The sequence below is a fragment of the Impatiens glandulifera genome, chromosome 4, assembly GCF_907164915.1.
Source record: "Impatiens glandulifera chromosome 4, dImpGla2.1, whole genome shotgun sequence".
NCBI classification, from domain to species: Eukaryota; Viridiplantae; Streptophyta; class Magnoliopsida; order Ericales; family Balsaminaceae; genus Impatiens; species Impatiens glandulifera.
This window is the reverse complement of record NC_061865.1, coordinates 60309063-60329302: the sequence shown is the minus strand read 5'-3', so window position 1 is coordinate 60329302 and position 20240 is coordinate 60309063. Positions and strand designations below refer to the sequence as shown.

Sequence of the window (20240 nt, the reverse complement as noted above, 5' to 3'; positions counted from 1 at the left end):
TATTAATATTGTTTTTTTCTTTTTTATTCTCTTTTAATATTAAATATATATTATATAATATATATAACTTTTTTATATTTTTTAATATCTCAATTTTCCGTATTATAATATATTAAATATTTAAATTTTATTTTATATTATTAAAATTAAAAAAATAATAATAAATTATTTATTATTTTAAAATCCTTAAAATATAAATTTGTTAACTCCAAATTCTCATTACCTAATGATCCTTAAGGTGAAGACACAACTTACCTCCAACCGGAGATGAGTCATATGAAGGCTTCACAAAGTTTTGGGCGAGCCCATTAAGTAAGAGTAAATGCTAGGGAAAATGAAGAGAGAGAGGAATGCATGATTCTGATAAGTAAACATGCATTATTAGGTAATCTCAAACTGGGTCTAAATAAATTAGATAAAAAAAAAAAAAGTGATATAATATGAAGGGAACATATATAATTAATGGGATGGCTCATTAAGACGACGTGAATCTCAGTGGACTCTGAAAGCTATAACTTAACCTTACATGTGTAGATTTCAAAGCATTTAACTATTCCTTAGTAAAGATTATAATAATTTTAGACATTGTTATTAGAAAAATAAATAATTTATAATGTAACTCACAATAGACAAATATAATATCATTGTGATTTTTTTTTTAAAAAATGTTTTTACAAAGATGATAATGAGCCTCTATTGTCCTCTATTAGACACTAAACAAAATTTAAATTATAGTGTGTTTTTAAAAAAACTTGTCATATTAATCATTAAACAAATAATATAACTATTGTTATTTTTAAAATATTTCATTTATAATGTTTTAAATAAAAATTCAATTTTTGACATTTGATATCTGATGAGATGCTCTAGACACTTGAACTATTAGTAATAGTATAAAAAATTAAATTATTTTCAAATAAATTTATTTTGTTAAACCCGACTTTAAATATGTTCATTTAAAAATATATTCTAATACTTAATTTTATTTTATTTTTTTTGCAACTAAGTTTGATTTATTGAATGGGGGCTAAATAAACATCTCAATTAGGAAGATTAAAACATTGAATTAAATGAACTAACCTTGCTTGGAATTATTGAGCCATAAAAACAGAGTCTTTTTGGTAGAGTCCAATTATAAAGAGGATGAGTATGAACATAAACACTGAAATTTCCTTTATGTTTCTCAAAGAATTTCTCCCAAAGTGGCGCCATCGGCAGGGATCCCTTTGTCAAGAACAAGAAAGCCACCTTGCCGGCCGGTGTACTTCCCCGGATCGCCGGCGAATCCATTTTCAATACCCTGTTAATCAAATCTTGGTCGTCGTCTTCTTTGTGATCCTGACCCATGAAATTATTGATTTTGACAGTTCCCATGTTGCCAGAATCTGTGGTGGTTTCCTGTGTCGGTGACCAGAGAGAGGTGAGAGGGAGAGGATTTGGGAGAGAGAGTTGAGGGTCAAGAGAGTAAGTAAAGGAGAAGTCTTTGAGATGGGACCGGAGAGTTATTCCGATAGCTATTCCGGCGAAGAAGAGGAGAAATCCGGTGATCGGACGTTGGAGAGGCATTATGGTGTAGATGATGAGCTTGGTGACTGATATTGGGTGTTCGTTCTTCATAGAGAAAGAGAAAAAGGGTTTCAACTTTCAACGCCTATAGTCAATCTAGTAATGGTTTGGCTTGTTAAATACTTTTGCTTGAAACAATGAAAATGATCTAATTATTAATTTAGTCCATAAATGTATATTTTAATGCACTTATTTTTCAAAGTTTAATTATTTTTTTTAAAGAATAGTTAATTAAATTTAATTTATTAATGGTTCACGACACTTATTTTTCATGGTCGTGACTAGTATCTGAGGTGTTTTATGGAGTATTAATGAGATTCAATAGGTAAAATCTAAGTTTTAAGTAATTATTAAAAAGTTTAGAGTAATATGTCTTACCTGACATATCTACGTATTTAGGTTATTATCTTAATTATTTTTAGATGAATTATTTGGTTGAGGAGTAATCTTAGAACCATTAATAATCGTAGTCGTCCGATTTTTATCATTTATAATGATATTATTATAACACTTTCTGATAATCATTTTTATGATAATCATTTTTAAAAGTTAGTAGAATCAGTTGTGAGTTAATTGTTTATTTTTAAATCGACCATAACAATCTATTGATAATTAACATGATTTTATTATTTTTTTTATTATTTATTTCTTCATGTAATGCTTTTTATTATGATTAAACAGTACTTATCAATAGCATTAAAAAAATCATTTCAAAATAAAGACAAAAACAACCATTAGTTAATATGTTTATAAATTATGGTATCACATTGTCTTCCAAAGACTTGATAAAGGTTGATTTGTTCATATGAACATTCACATCACACTGCTACGACTACTTATATTAATATATATTTTTAATTATAACCAATCTTGATTCCACGAAATTTAGAATCTATTATTATTTGTGATGAGTACATATATAGTTGAATATGTGATCAAATTATTTGAAAATTATGATTATGAATCGGGAATAGACAAAAATTAGAGTTACGGTAAAAAAAAAAAATCAAAAAGAATATGCAATGGAGAATAGAACTCAGGTTAAGTATAAATAGCTTATCTTAAAAATAATTAGACAGCTAATATAAATCTATTATTATTTTTAAAAGATTTGATACATAAATGTTTGATAGAGAATGTATTTTTTTTCTAGACTTAAGTTTAATTAACCCTTAAATAAATTTGTCCCTAATTATGAGTTTTCTAATAGCATTTATAATTACAATGATATATTGATTAGTCAAAAATAAATAAATTAGTCATGTTAAGGAACATTGGATCAAAACTTATCAAAGTATGAAAATGAATTAGATATTTAATGATTGAATTAATGTTTATAGTAATTAATACTCAATTGATAACTGTTCAATGATGTGTAGTTGAGGCTATTAATTTGGAGGAAAGTTAATCCATAGGCATAGGGATATAGAAAAATTGAAGAATGAAATAAGAATGTTGAAATCCAAATAGTTAGTTAACATAATAAGGAAACTCTTAAAAGTCTTATCTATCTATGAGACATTAATTAATGAGAGAAAATACTAAATCTTGAATTGATCTATAAGTGGATATATATGACTTATATAGACTTAGTTGAGTTAATAATTTATATCAATTTGAATTTTATTGAGGGTGGTTTTGAGTTTGATATTTTTACAATTATATTTTCTTGATCACTTTTCTTAATATCAAATTGTGAATTCATGATATCCCATTTATATATACAAGTGTAATAATTAAAAATCACAAAATATTGAGTTTTGGGTTATGAAGAGATTAAAGTTTTAGACATCTTAAAAATTGTACTTATTTTTAATTAGGTTTTAGAGTGTCATTTCTTACATTCATGTTTTTGTAGAGTTCACTTAACTAACTAATTAAGCAGAAGTGTGAGTCTAATATATATGGGATTCCTTTGTCATGGAATGATGATGTTTTTGTGTGGAATTTTTTTTAATAAAACATTATTTATAAAAATATGTCATAACAATAATTAATTTTTGATCAAATTTAAATAATTTTTTAATTTAGAATAATTAAATCATTGTTTGATTAAGAGAAATATGTATTTTAAATTAATTTAAGAAATTATTTATTTAATTAAAGAGTCGCCTATTAAATTTTAATTTAAAATTAATAAAATATTTTGTATATGTATATAAACATATATTTAACTATAGACTCTTTTGAATTCGATGTTTGGTGATAGTTGGGAAAATGTTTTCGCACTATATTCTCTGTATTCATTAAAAATGACCTTTATTAAAATATTAGATTTTGAAAATTTGGTTTTATTACGTTTTGTTTTACCAATTATTTTTTAAATCCTTAACACGCATAGTTTTTTTTCACTTAAAATTATAGAATAATATTTAAATGATGGTATCTGCGATTGATGTCGATGGTTGGTGAGGAAATTACATAAGAAAAATAGCAATGTAAGGTATTAAGATTTAAAAATAAATCTCAAAAGACCCTTATCAAAATACTTTTTATGAACTCTCGGTCCTGGGCTAAGAATCCTCGGTCGGGTGTGAGATTCCTTGGTCGGGGTGCGAGGAGCTCTAGGTCCTAGGCTAGGAATCATCTGTTCAATGTAGGGGAGGGTTCGATTTTCTCGGTCAGAAAATGAACTTTTGTCAAGCTCTCGGTCGGTCGTCAAAAACATCAAACTAAAGATTTGATGATTTCGACTAGGGCCCTAATCCTTTGATCCAAAGGCATGGGGAGCTTCACTAGTCCCAATGATCATTTATAACATCATCTCGATGCATCATTCGATCGGGATGATGTTCCATTCAAATCAAACAGTTTTTAAGTAAAAAAAACGTGTTTTTATTTTCTAAGATTTATTAAAGCGTAAGGAGTTTGTCAATAGCTTCCTTATACTTTATATGATTGAATAAAACCAAAACATAAACGCTAGTTGTTTATTTTCACCAATTCAATAACTAAAATTCTTATTTTTATTAAAAAAATAGTTTTTGATCAAACATGATCGGGATTGCTTGGATTTTGTTTGAATGTGCTTCTAACATCTTTAGAATCGTGTTAGAAAGGTTTATGGGTCGTTGTTCAACAAAAAATTTTGAAAATTTTTAAAATCAAATTTGGGTACTTTTTAATTTAGATCGATTAATTCAGATTTCATTTGATAGAAAGCTTATAAATAATCTTAAGAGCGTTTTTCAATCAAAAAATTGAACAATCAAGCCGTATATAAAACTGACCGGACTGAAATGTAAAAATTCCAATTTAAACTTGTAAATCATATTATAGTATGATTGGAAGCTTATTGTGAGTTGGAGAACACTCCTGAGCTCTTTTAGAAACTTTATGAATGCCCAGATTCAAGCTTTACAACCTTGTACCAAAGATTTAAAATTTTCAAGAAAAACTTGAAAATTTTAATGACGAATTTTGTATTGGATTGATTGAGGGCTTGGGATTGGACAAACCAAAAGGGAAACGATCATTATGGTTGTTCTTCGCGAGGAAGAAAACAAACTAGAAGGGAAACGATGTTGTTTGCTTCTTTCACGTTTGAGCGTTGAGGGAGTCTTAAACGACATCGTTTCTGGCCAAAGCGCTGGTGCCTGGGAGTTTCGTTTGTGCTTGAGCGTTCTCTTGCATTTGAGCTAACTGTGTTGAGGCGCGTGTTAGTTGATCTAGTGTTGTGCGGAAACGCTTCTCCTTCGTTGCAGTGGGCTACGTGGTTCTTTGTTGTTCGTTGGATGAAACCTAGGCATTCATTTGATGGATGTTGGGTCTGTTGCACTGAACTCTTCTGATTTCGGTTATAGTGGATCCCATCCCCTTTTCAGCCTTGGACCTTGTTTGAAATTGATTTTATTTTCGATCCTTTTTGCCTCCATTTCGACCTACAAAATTTGCAAATTATTTATAATAAATATGACATTTATTTTGTCTTTTTATTTTATTTTATATTTTTGGGGCATTTATAAATAATTTATTTGGGATAAAATGGATACAACATTTATCCTAATTTTTTTTGGAAAACGGTTAGAACCATTTCATTAAAATCCTAAAAGTAAGAGGGTTAGAAATCAAAACTAGACAAACTCTAGCTATGATTAAGGATGATAATCAAAAGACCCTAAAAAAACTAATTGGTAATATTCATACATTCTAAAAAAACAGAGATTAAAAACAGTAAAGACTACATTCAAACTTAACTATCCAAGCCTATCATTTTCCCATGCCATTCGTTTTCATTGAGAGACATTTTTTCCCTTTCTCTTCCTTTTCACGTTCATCTAATGATGAAAGGATGTTTTATTGAAGATGATGACGAGTATTGTTGTTTCTCATTTCGAATTCTCTACGAGTCCGTTTTGATTTGATAGAAAAAATTATTTTTGAGAATTTCAGGGCTTTTATCTTTGTTATCTTCAACTTGAATTTCTGTGTTCTTGTCTTCATTATCTTCGGCTTCAGCTTCAGACTCCACATTGGTTTTGGAATATTTTTTATCGGCTTTAGAATTCTTTGTTTCAGCTTTGAAATTTTGGGTATCTTCCTCTTCAGTTTCCTCAACAACAACTCGAGGTTCATCTTCCATTTCCATTCTAATCATCCGCATTATAGAAGAAAAAAATCCTCTTCACCTTGATTCCCTTTACTTTCTTTCCTTCACTGCTTTCTTTTTTCTCAGAATCTTTCTTACTTTCCTACTTTGTATTTTCCTCATATTTGTTTTTTAAATCACTATCCTTGACTTCCATAATATGTTACCATTCTTGATTCTTCTGTTTCATTTTCCTGTTTTTTTTACTTCCTGAGCTTTCATTATTTTCTGTTCTTTCTCAATTACTTTTGCACATTTAGTACTAAATGTTGGAAAGTATTGCAGAAAGCACACCTATTTGGCCTCCATTCATAAGAGATTTTTATTACTTTCCCTTCCTATCAATAATTGTCATGTTCTTTGGCAGTGTATTTTGAGGATGTACTTCAATGCTTATTCTAGCAAAAGTAAGGTACTCTCCTCCCTCTGTAATTGAGTCCATATATAATGGTTTTCCCAATAGACTAGCAAAGTGACTTAGAGTTTCTGCATTATACATGTGTGTTAGGATGTTCCTAAGTTTGAACCATATTTAGGCTGTTTTCTTTGGCTTGCTTAGAAGACTCAATTCTTTAGACCATCTCTCAAACTTTATAAAGTTTGATCCAATATAAGTATGCCCAATTTTCAGAATATCATCCAAGTTCGTTCCGTTTTTAAATTGTAAAAAATAGAGATCATGGATGTTTGCAGAAACCTTCTCTAGTCCTTTCTGCTCCCATTGTTTCATTAGTGATTCCTTATTGTTTGAGAAAGATACACGGTTCTTTCCTATGTAGTTCTCAACAACTACATTTTCCCATTCTTTGACGCATTTCTCCTCCACTTCAGTGGGCAATTTAAATTCAAAAGGAGAGTTGAGAATCTCAACTTTTGTTTTAAACTCACTCAAGTAAATTTGACATTTGTATGCATGATCTTCTGCTTTCTTTTTTGCATTCTTTTTTCAGACTTCATTTACCTTCTAGTTGAAATTGCTCCTGATAATATAACTCTTTGATTTTGGGGATTTCATTAGCTCCCTCATTATTTCCACTAACCAGTTTACTATCTTTTCGTATTCTTCCTTCTTCATTAGGTTCCAATCTTGAAGATAATGTATATTCAATTGCACGGTTGTTTTCTATATTTTCTTTTTTTTTAGAACAATCTCTCCTTTCTTCGCATTCATCAGTAGCTTTGTTATTTGATTTTTATGTCCAAAGAGGTTTTCTCTTTCATTATACCCAACCTTTCATATTTTTTCATTTTTCCCCTGTTTTTCTACTGCACTTTTTTCAGAATTTATATCAGTAATTGATTATTTACCTTTGTTGCATTCATGCTTTTCATGGACAAATTCTTCAGCAATCCTATCGATTTCTTTTTCAGCTACCTCCCTTACTCTTTCCATCACAAATTCTTTGACTTCCTTATTCTTATTGCTTTTCTTTCTTCTCATTTTGATGAATAGTATAACACAACAACAAAACAAAGCAATAACAGAATAGGGTACACTAGAATTCTTAACTATTATAGAATAGGGTAAATTATAAACCCTAACCTTCCAACTAAGTTTTGCAGATGAATGAGCGACCTAGTTAATAGAGTCGATACCATATTGTTCGTGCCGATTGTGCCGATTGTAAAAATGGGTTATATATTGACCTTCCAATTAATGAATATGAGAAAATTATTTTGATTATCCAAATTGTCCAAGGAAGGCATATAATTATCCTAAATTATTTATTTTAACTTCTTTTGACCCCTTAAAATTAATTTGAAATAACAATGAATACAACATTTATTTCAAATTATTTTTATTTATTTTTCTTAGCCATTATTTTATTTAAGAGATTTAATTATTACAATAATTATCCCAATTAATTATTTAATCATGTTTTGGATTTTGAGTTTATTTATTCAAAATAATTATTTTAAAATTTGTAAATTGGGTAGTTAAAATTTTAACGTTTACAATAATTTTTATTTTTTATTTTCAAAATAAAAAATAAATAAATTATTTCACAAAGAGATTATTCTCAACCAAATTTATTAAAATGATTGTGAATTGTGAGGGAAATTTGACGAAATAATCCTCATAAGAGGGTTATTTCCAAATTTAGCATAGGCTAAATAAAATTTTCAAATATAACATTTTCTCTATGCAAAAAGACCTTATTGCCCTTAAATAATAATAATAATAAAAAAACAGTCCCTTTCTTTACTCCTTCCCTTCTCCCCTTCAGTTTTCCCTCTCTCTCCTCTTTTCATATTTCCAAACTGCCTCCTCCCCGACGACGACCGATCCAAGCCCACGAACCACCTCTCCTCGAAGACGATCCAAGTCACGAAACCCCACCGCTCCCCCGAGCCCCGACGATTGTCCGAGCCCCCGACGACATATCCGAACCCCTGACGACGATCCAATCAGAACAAAGACGATCATCGCTGCGAAGAACGATCCAACAAAACCAGACTTAAAATGCATCGTCGAAGGCTGACTGAATCGTTTTGGGTTTAAAATACATCTGTCGAAGGCTGTTGCAGACGACTGTGCATCTGTCGCGGGAAATGTGCATCTGTCGCAGGCGACTGTGCATATGTCACCTGCGACAGATGCACATTCGTCTGCGACAGATGCACATTCGCCTGCGACAGATGCACAATCGCCTTCGTCAGATATATATTCCACCGTAAAACCAATCAACCAAGCTCTAAAACCATTCATCCACGACCTAACCTACACCCTAGACTCTAAACGACAAAACCCTAAACATTCTTCTATTTCAGCGGTGAAACAACGAAGGCGACGAAGGCAACGGAAACAAAGAAAACTAACCTGAATGTTGAAGACATTCCGGTTTCCTTGGTTTTGTTGGATCGTTCTTCGCAGCGATGATCGTTCTTCATTCTACTTGGATCGTCGCTGGGGGCTCGGATATGTCGTCGGGGGCTCGGATAGTCGTTGGGGGTCGGGGGAGAGGTGGAGTTTCGTGGGCTTGGATCGTCGTCGGGGAGAGGGGGGCTTGGATCGGTCGTCTTCGGGGAGTGTTTGGAAATATGAAAAGTGGAGAGAGAGGGAAAACGGCTAAAGGGGAGAAGGGAAGGAGAAAAGAAAATGTTTTTTTTTTAATTTAAGGGCAATAAGGTCTTTTTACATAGGGAAAAAGTTATATTTGAAAAAATTATTTATCCTATGCTATGAGGGTTATTTCGTCAAATTTCTCAATTGTGATGGATTATGGATATAAAATAATATTAGAATTGTTAAATTTTAGCTTTTTATATTACTAATTTAATTAATAATACGCGGTTCGAACGACGGTTCAACTGGTCCGACCACGATACGGGTGAATGAACTTTTATCTTTAATGCGATTACTTTTGAACCAATCAAAATTCGGTCCAACTGAAAATGGGAACCGAAATTTTCTAATTGGAAAGATTACTCCAATACTTTCCTTTTTTCTCTCTTTTCTATACCTAAATTTCAATCAAATTTTTTAGACATTTTTTTCTCTCCCATTTCATCTGAATTTTAATCAAATTCTTGAGGTTTATCTTTTGAGAAAGCAAAAACTTGGTTCCATTTGAGTTTGTGTACTCCTCGTCTTGTTTGGTTACTCTCAAGGCTTCGTTATATCACAACACGTCGATCGTGGAATTAACTTTGGAATATTTATTACTGGCTAGGGTTACGCGTCGATCTTCTTAAGGTACGAAAATTTCTATACTCAGTGGTTGTATATGTGGATTCAAGTATTAAGTTTCGGGCTTGAATTCTCTATTTTGCATTTGGATTGATAGGGTTTCTTGCCGCTACTATGTATTGTAATTTAAATGTAACTTGCCTATTGTAGTTTTTTAATTTGATTTAAAGACTCTTTGACAATTGTTGGATGTGCCCTCAAGAATTGCCTAAATCATATGCTTCTAATATTTGAATGAATTAAGCATTGTTTAATATTTAACATATTCTTTTGAAGTGACTCAATTCTTACTTATACTTGGGTATGACTTTCTTTTGGTTTGATAAATCATTTTGAACTAGAATCTCACCTAAGAAGGTTGTTTTTGAGAGACTCAAAATTATGAAATTGACCCTTAGAATATTTATTGGTGATTTGTAATGTAGATCAATGGACTAAAAGTTTTGATTTTTAAATAATTTGAGGAAGCAGATGGGAAATGTATAATGTCTAGTGACAGAATTAATAGTGACAGAATTAATGAACAGAATTAATGAACAAAATTAATGAAGAATTCTATATGAGAATAAGATAAAAAATTTAACAATTTCTTTATAAAATAATACTATGAATTTTTGAATCATCTAAAATTTACATCATTTTTTTTATTTTTCTTAATTAGAAATAAAACTAAGTCATATGCAATATAATTTTCGATATGTACGAAGTCATACCAAATGTTTTTATGTAACAAAGAAAAAGGCAATTTTCACTACAATGCAAACCCAAAAAAAAAGAAAATACATTAATTTCTGGAAATAGTCATGTATAGACTGGCAATAGTAATTCATTACACAGGCTAACGTTAAAACCGCGCACTCTCTCTCTTTCTCTCTCATTCTGCATCTTCCATCTTCTCTCTATACTTCTCGGTGGCTTTCAAAACTGCCCAAACTCAATCCTTCAAGTCACAGTCCGTCGGAATCGAATTCCCGTTGGAATTTCTCCGGCGGTAGTTTCAGATACGCCGGCGCCGGAGTTTAAGGTAAACCCCATCTTAAATTGCATGATATAGAAGAGAAAACTGATGTCCATGAGTTCAGATAGATCAAAATCATTGCATAACTTTACATTGCCTCATCTCAAATGGGGTAATCAAAGAGTTCTCAGATGCACTAAAGTAACTGGAAAATCAAGCGGCGATTCATCGGAGACTGATCGCAGATCGTTATCATCGGAGTCGCAATCCCTCGAGTACTCCGGTCCGTGCAAAACTTCAACCATCTCCGCCATCACAGCCGCCGATTCCCACCGTGGATCTTTTGTTCCCGTTCCCGTTCCCGCTAAGAAATCCAATCCAATGAAAACCAGTTCTAAGAAGGTTAAAAACGATCTGAGCAATACAAATGGAATCAAAGAGGTTAGAGAGAAGCTCATTTTCGATCTCAAACTTGCTACTGATAAAATGAAATTATCCCTGCTCGAGGAAAAACAAATTCAGGCTAAACCGTGGAATCTCCGGTCCCGGAAACCAATTTTCACTCCTCCGGCGGCGCCGCCACATGTGTCGGAGAATCCCACCTTGAAAACATCAAAATCTACACGATCCAAAGGTCCGGCGGCTAATACGAGGACGAAAAAAGAAATAGAAGCTAAGGTAAAGTTCTCCATTTCCCTGTCCCGTGAAGAGATTAAGAGCGATTTTCTAGCCATGACCGGAAATCCACCAGCTCGGAGACCCAAAAAGAGGTCGAAAATAGTTCAAAACCAGATGAATGTAAGAGCAATTTTGAATCATCTTGTTCTTACTTGTTATGGGTTTCTGTATTTTCATTGATAAATTCCAAAATTTTGCAGTCAATTTTTCCTGGTTTGTGGTTGACGGAGATTACAAGAGAGGATTATAAAGTTTCAGACATGGCTGTATCAGGAAAGGTAACAATTCATTTTCTTGGGGGTAAATTTGGTATTTCGAAAATCAATCTTCTTCAATTCTTGGTGCAGGAGGAGCAGGTTCAGGAATAAGAAAAAAATGGATGGTTTCTTCTGAAATTATGATGGACTGAGAATTTTAATGCTCTGTGTTGTTGTTATTTTGTTTTTTTGTAATGAATGAATCTTAATGGTTGGATTCCAGTTAATTTTCTTTTTATCATTAAAAATTTCGGTTTGAATTTTGGTTTAAATTTAGTGCTGCTATTTTAATCCAAATTCATTTTAGAAGGATTTACTATTTGTTGGGTTTGTATGTTGTTATAGATGTGATCATCACAAGTTCTATCACTCCTATTTTATCAAACCCTAGTTCCTAACCGGCACTATCAAACCCAGAACCCTAATTCTTAACACCGATGCCAAGTCCGGGAAGAACAAACCGATTTTAATATTTCATTTTTTAGGAGAAAAAAGTCATAGGAAATAAAATTTTGGTAAATCCTCTTCTTCATTTAAAAATATGTTATCATAATTTTGTGTAATGTAATTTAAAATTTTATCAGAATTTAATTTTTATCTGTTTTTTTACCTAAGCTAATCAATCTTTAATCATATTCTTTATATCAAATATAGATAATAGGACTTGGGGTATTTTGTAAGTATTATTTAGATTCATTAGGTAATGCTTAATTCTTTTTGGTATTGGTTAGGAAGTTTATATTGAATCAATAATGTTAGATTTAAATATTTGGGTTACCATCCCAATTATTTTTTTTGAATTATTTAGTTTTAGAGAAATCGTCGAACTTTCAATAATTGTAGTCGTCCGGTGCGTATCATTCATAATACTATTATTACGACGCTTTCTAAGATTAATTCAGAAAATCCAGTAAATCTATTAATCGTTTTTTTAAATAAATTTACGAGCTCAACAATTTATTTTGTACCGTTTTTTTTATATATATATATTTTAATGATTTATTGTTTTGCTTAAACAATTATTTTTTTAATATATATATATGAACCTTTTTCAATATATATATATATATATATATATATATATATATAAATAAATATTATTTTGAAGTTATTTTTTTATTATAATTATAATAAAAGATCATTTCTTAACAAATTTATAAAAAACTCAATAAATAATTTAAGTGATAAAAATCAGTGTCTAAAAGACCACAGATCACATATTCGATTCTCACTTAAAACGTTAAAGTCGTGTTACCTAAAATAGTCTATAAATTTGATCCATTTACTCATTGACGGACTTCATTAAACTCAATTGTTGCCTTCAATTTGAAAATAGGACAAGAGGTTATTCAAAATAATTTGGGCAATCAAATCCGAAGAGGTAGACCCATTTAACAATTTCCTTTTCAAATTCTTTTCTTTTAAAATAATCAGAACTGAAAGACTTTATTTAACTCAATAGAGATATTGTTCATTGACAATGTCTATGATCATTAAAAAATAATCATAATTCATTCACATATTTTTTTTATCTTTAATCATGAATCAATTTTATAAGTAATAAAGATAATAAGAAAAATTAATGATATATATACCAAAAAAAAATAGAAGTGTGAATTATTTTCATGGGCTTATTTAAATTGGGTTTAAAATCAGAATAAGATTTTGTAGTTTTTAAGACCAAGATAGACAAGGAAAAATGAAAGATTATTAACTCTTATTTATTTTTGGTTTCTCAAAAGCCCAACAAGAAAAAAGAAAATTGTGGATTTTCTTTTGTTTGGAAAATAAAATTGAGAAATGAATAAAAAAGAAAAAATAACAAATATTGTGAAAAAAAAATACAATTGTTTTGTTGTGAAGATCAGACCCTTTTTAGTTTTTCTATCTCACACCATGTCCCTTAAGTTTCATAATGAAATTCAGTCAAATTGACTGTATTTAAACACATTTATTTATTTTATTTTATCAAATATCATATTAAAATACTAATTTAAATAAGATAATATTTTAAAACATAAAATATTTAATAACATTTATTCAAAATATATATTCACTAAGTTTATTTATTTTTAAAATGGCTAGTGGTTTTGGGCTATAGTCTAGATCAGCTTTACATAATCTTTTAATTTTTCTTTACTATAATTATATATATATATATATATATATATATATATATATATATATAATAAAAATGAAATATTATTTTATCATAAAAAATTCGCAATTATTCTAACCGAACATTATTTATAAAAAAATAATTAATAAATAATATCAATAAATAAAAATAAATATATAATATCTAAACTTATATAAACAATTTATAGAAATAAAATTTTCAATAAAAAAAATCAAACAACAAACAATTTGTCACTCCAATAAATATTTTCACAAATTATAACTCAACATCTACATATATTTAATAACTCATCCTCTACATATATTAAACTCATACAAATTATAAAAAATTAAATGTTAAAGATGTGTACATTCTAAATATAAATTTCGATAAATTTGTATTAAAAATATAAAAGAATATTAAAAATAACCAACATAATTGATAAGTAACAAATGATTAAATAACTATTCAAATTATTATTCAAATTATAAAAATTCAATACAAAAATTTCAATAAAGTCGAATCTTACAAAATTCACAAATTTTCAAATTATTTAATTTTTTATTGGATATATAAAAACAGTTTGTTATCTTAATTTTTAATATGATTAATCTCAATGCTTTATATATATATATATATATATATTAATTAGGGTAACATAATTAAATATTATATAACTTTAATAATATTACTAATAGTATTTATATATTTAGTAACGAATGTAATTTTTAAATTATTATTATTAATATAGTTTGAATGAAATAATAATAATATTTATATATAATTATGATTATTATTTATTTTTGTTTTAAAGTAATTATTAATTCATGTGAATATTTATTATAACTAGTTATTATATATTAATTAAATATTTAAAATATATAATTTGGAATAATAAATATTGATTAAACAATAATAATTAATAAAAATGAAATGAATTGTTATAAAAAAATAATAATATATTTAATAAAAAAAAAATTAAAACTAATAGCATTATTTTAATTAATTGAAACATAAAAAACATACTTTTAACTTAATATACATTTTAAAACCAAATTCAAAATATAAAATTATATAGAATTTGTATTATTTTTATAAATTTTCAAATTTAATAATTATAACTTATAAATGGTTACAATTTATACATCTTATTAAATTTTAAAATTTACTTTTTAAAAAAGATTTATTTTTAAAATAATATAAAAATTTATTTTATAATATTATATTAATATTAACAAAATATAATGAGTATTTTATTTTTAATTATATGAATCAACAATCTAATATTTGAAATTAGTCAACCAAGAAAAAAAACGCTTTCAATCAATACTAAAAAGTAATAATCCAAATGTATAATTGTTGTTTTTTCTAATTTATTTATTTGCAGATAAACAAAATTAATTAATCTATCATTTTCTTATAACCAAATTATCAATTATTATTTAATATTCAACTTTATACAATATTTTTATAATAAATTAAAACTTAAAGACTCATAATTGTAAATCTTAAATGAAAATGATTAAAAATATATTAAATTAAATTTAAACAGTTTTGCATATAACATAAACTATCACGAAAATCAACATAAATATCTATTCATTTTAATGTAATTTTAGAATTTTTAATTTTATGATAACTTTGTAATATAAGTGAAGCAAAATTGAAATAAATGAGTACTTACAATTATAAGAAAAAAATATATAATTAGAAGACAAACTTTTTTTAAAAGAAATTAGTATGGCACGACTTTGTTCTAAAAAAAAATTGATAATACAGACAAAAGAAAACCAACTCAAAACAGAAACAACAATTTATAATAAATAATTATATGAATTATTTGTAATTGTTTGCTCTTCAATTATTAATAAATGTTAGCTCAACAAAATTAACTCATTATCTCTTACAATTTGTACCAAATAATTTTTAATAATATATTAAATGTATCATTTAAATATAAGATTATAACTATAAAAATTTAATTAATATATTATTATATATTATAAGTTTGATTAATTTTTTAAATTATTATTTAATTATTTTATATAATTTATAATTTCTTGTCGTGAAACCAAAATAAAATTCTAACAAAATAAATTGACTTAAATTATTTGGAATATCTAATTCTGATTTAAAGGGTTATTAATATGGAATTAGAGAAAAATATTATGTGTAACAGTGCGATTGTATTTTGTGTAGGTCACGGTGCGAAAAACAAAGACTTAGAAGAATTGTAAAATTCAGAAGATCGTAAAATTCAGTATTTTAAAAAAAACCTAAAACCTCTTATTGAATGGACGAATGAAACTTATTTTTGATTGGTGAACTTATGCAAAAATAAAATTATTCATCAAATTAATAAAAAGTCTAGTTAATTAAGAAAATATTGGGCATGTTATTTTTACAAACATGCTTTACAATCACTCATATTCTTGTTCTTTCCAAACTTAGAGAAAAAATTAAGTGTCCTCTTAGGCAAATTAAGAATCGGGTTGACCCGAATTCCATTACCATATTGTTTCTTCACTGGAGATTTCATTTCCACCGGATTTGGCTGACTCAGTCTTTCATTCAAATATGACCCTGACTCCTTCGGACTATCCGAATACAGCCCTGACTCCTTCGGACTATCCGAATACAGCCCTGACTCCTTCGGACTATCCGAATACAGAGACAAATCAAGAATCGGGTTGACCCGAATTCCATTTTCATATTGTTTCTTCATTTGAGATTTCAATTTCACCGGATTTGGCTGACTCTTTCTTTCATTAAAATATGACCCTGACTCCTTCGCACTATCCGGATACGGAGACAAATTAAGAATCGGGTTGACCCGAATTCCATTTTCATATTGTTTCTTCACTTGAGATTTCCTTTTCATCGGATTTGGCTGACTCTGACTTTCATTAAAATCCCCAGACCCAAACCCAGACCTAGACCCAGATTCAGATTCGATTGAACTGTTTTTGAATAGAAAAGAAAATGACCAAATAAATGATTTCTTTATAAACTTCAATGCCGTGTACTGATTATTAGCTACTGCAGTATGTTCTCTTTCTGGGCTTTGTTCCATGAGGTTCTCTACTCTGGTTTGATCATTTTCGGAGATGATACGGCGTCTTTCTATGGAGTTGCGTAATGGCAAGGGTAGGATCCGTCCGTCGGAGAAAAGCTCGTCGGCCGGAGACAAATCATTTGGGTTGATTTCAGGGATGCAGAAATCGAAATCGGAGTTGTCTGGTTGAAGGATTGAAACTTTGAGATTTGAAGATTCATTGGTTTCGGTTTCATTAAGATATTCAGAGAATGAGATTTTAGGATTTGAACTCATCATGAAGCTTGATAAATCTATGTCTATGGAAAGAGTTGGGGAGAGAGAGGTTGTTAAAATGATGCAAAGTTGTGTACAAATAAAGAGGGGAAATGATATTGCAATATAAGGATTATATATGGATTTTCAACTGAAAATGTTATTATTAAAACATTTTTTAAAAAAAAAATAACAGTCAAGATGTTTGAACATTTATATAATTAAATAATTTAAAGTTCTAAGAATATTTTTATTTTAGGAAAATATTAATTATTTATCAATTCAACACAATAAATAATTTATTACAATATTTAATAACCAAACTAAAATCATCAAACATCCCTATGTTGAAATCGAGGTTGTAATAGATTCGGCCATGAAGGGATTAACCTTCCCAAATGGTTCCGTATCGACAAATGTTCCAACTATAAACGCTTTATCGATTTATTGATTTCAAAATTGAACTTTATTCAATCGATAAGAGGTGAGTTCTATTTCGTGGTTTAGTGAACCGGGATAGATTGAAGCTCGTTAAGATTGTTAGATACTTTCATTACTTTTATTTTTGAAAGTCATCTTGATTCACAATTTTCCCTTTTCATGTTCTTGGCACTATCAGTCTTGTACATAGTGAATACCTACTTCATTGGTGAAAAATATTTGTTGAGTAAGAAATCACAGTTCCATACAAAGGGATGTGTATTTATTTACAAAGGCTTAAGAATAATAGACAAGGAAGATTATTAATTTTTATTTTTTGATTGGTTTCTTGGATTATCATTTAAGCCCAATAAGGAAAATGAAAATTGAGAAATGAAAGTTCACCTTTTAGATCTTCTATCTAGCTCACCATTGTCCCTTACTCTCCCCTTAAATTTTATTATTATTATTATATTTTAATAGATAACATACTTCTTAAATATACATATTTATATATGTATGTATATATATTTATTAAAAAAATATATTTAATCATATTTAATTATTTATTTATGAACATTAATTAATGAAAATAAAATGATTTATACTAAACAAATCAAATTAAAAACAGTAATAACAAATAAAATTAAAAACAGTAATAACAAAATAAAATCAAATATAAAAAATGTTTTTTTAATCACTTATTACAATGACAAATATGTTTTTTTTTATCTATATATTTTATTTTAAACCATATAACTTTAACATATAAAACTTATATTTTTATATAGCTTGACATGTTAGATTAATTATTTGAAAACTAATATTTTGGTTACAATCACTTTTTGATAATTGTCAAAGTATAATAAAATAAAAAGTAAAAATTAATTTTGAATTTTGTTTGATATGAAAAATGTGATTTGGATTGATTCAACTTTTTTAAATAAAAAGTGAATAATTTTTTTATATATTTTACAAACAATATACTTAATTTATTATATCACACTTACAGTTTTATTTTATAATATTATATTAATATTCACATAATCCCATAAATATTTTATCAATCAACCATTTAATATTTTAAATTAGTCAACCAAGAAAGAAAAAGAAAAAAAATCCAAGTAACACTAATTAACTTTGAATAAACAAAATAAATTTGGATAATCTATCATTTTCTTATAACCAACTATCCAACCCATTTTTTTCCAATAATAACATGTACATTATGTATTCATAAACATAACTTTTCACTTTGATTTTGATAAACTACTTTTAATAAAAATAAGATCTAAGAACTCTTGACATAAACCTCTTACAACATGTCTAATCCTATCCTAAATTCAACAAATGACAAATAGGAGATCAAATTAAATCTAATATTTTCTAAAGATAAAACTAAATTAATTAAATATAATCAATTATGTACAAAAACAAAACCTACCAAATAGACTACTATAAAGAGTTTATTTTTTTTACACTAAAAACTATATCATATTATTTTTATTTTCAACAATTCAATAACTAATTAATTAAAATATCTCTTTTTAGTTTTATAAAATTTAAATATAAGAGTACATTATAATAATCCAACTAATTAAAAATTTAAATAAATTTGTTTTTAATCAAACAAATTTTTTTAATAATCAAATAAAAATTCTCATGTAACTCAACATAAAAAACAAAATTAGTCTGGATCTTCTTTGGCCAATTTGTCTTTTCCCATTGTACTGTCATAAAACAACGACGTTGTTTTATTTCCAAATTTTAATTGAGTTCGTCAAAAAAAAATTATATAAAAAACTTGACCAGAATATTTTCCAACTCTTTCATATCATCTTTCACAATCTTTCACCTACATAATTTCCAAATTTGTAATAAAATATATCATGGGAGATTTTACCATGTAGTAGGGGAATGGAATTAGGATATACCAGACATGCAAATAAAATATTCCGAAATGGCTGATAGTTTCAAGATTTTTGCACTAGATGATTCACGAACTTTAATCAAAGTTGTTCTACTTCATTTTTTTTTTCGAAAACAAGTTCGGTAACTCACAAAAATGATACGCTTTCAACATTATTTGAACGAAATCCTATTTTGATTTTCTTTGTAACTATCAAGCTTGTTCAGTTTTACTAATATTCAGTTTTCTTAGTATTTACTCATTTACATTTTGTTTAAATGTGGTCAAGGTTGGTTGGTTGCAGCTTCGTGACGTTGATAACAACATAAACAAGAGCAAGAAAATATTAACAAACATGTCACGATAAATGAGCAGAAACAAGTGGATTATTGACTCCATTATTGTGGTCTGTGTGCTTACTATTAGCTTGTACTTCAAACTCAATAAGTAGATAAATTTATTGTCAGTTGTGGGGATTGATGGGTGTTAAAGAAAACACATTTTGTTTTGTATATCGTTCCTTGCCCCAAACAATCTCTTATATTGAGTTCATTTTTGGAAGAGTGATTGTTACTTGTTGAAATTCATTATTATCAATTGAAACAAGGGTTATGACCATTGTGTGTGCGTGCTGTGAATTAGACGCTTGTGGAGAAATTGTGTAATAAAATATGTGTTCCTGTTATTTGATTGATAAATGTTGTTCTTAGTTACACCAATAAAATTATTAGAAAATAAATTAAA

At 28.0% G+C, this 20240-nt stretch overlaps 2 protein-coding genes across 2 annotated transcripts; one reads left to right on the top strand and one right to left on the bottom strand.

Annotated features, from left to right (window-relative positions):
• Nucleotides 1-223: 223 nt before the first annotated feature.
• LOC124935588 lies at nucleotides 224-1617 on the bottom strand. The gene is made up of 2 exons (XM_047476012.1): nucleotides 1081-1617; nucleotides 224-325 (listed from the first exon to the last, which is right to left on the bottom strand). The coding sequence occupies exons 1-2, from the start codon at nucleotides 1615-1617 to the stop codon at nucleotides 224-226; spliced, it is 639 nt and encodes a 212-aa protein (XP_047331968.1).
• Nucleotides 1618-10743: 9126 nt separating this feature from the next.
• LOC124936989 lies at nucleotides 10744-12050 on the top strand. Its single transcript, XM_047477517.1, has 3 exons — nucleotides 10744-11601; nucleotides 11682-11759; nucleotides 11829-12050. Exons 1-3 carry the CDS (start codon nucleotides 10912-10914, stop codon nucleotides 11847-11849), a joined length of 789 nt encoding a protein of 262 aa, XP_047333473.1. The 5' UTR covers nucleotides 10744-10911; the 3' UTR covers nucleotides 11850-12050.
• Nucleotides 12051-20240: the final 8190 nt, after the last annotated feature.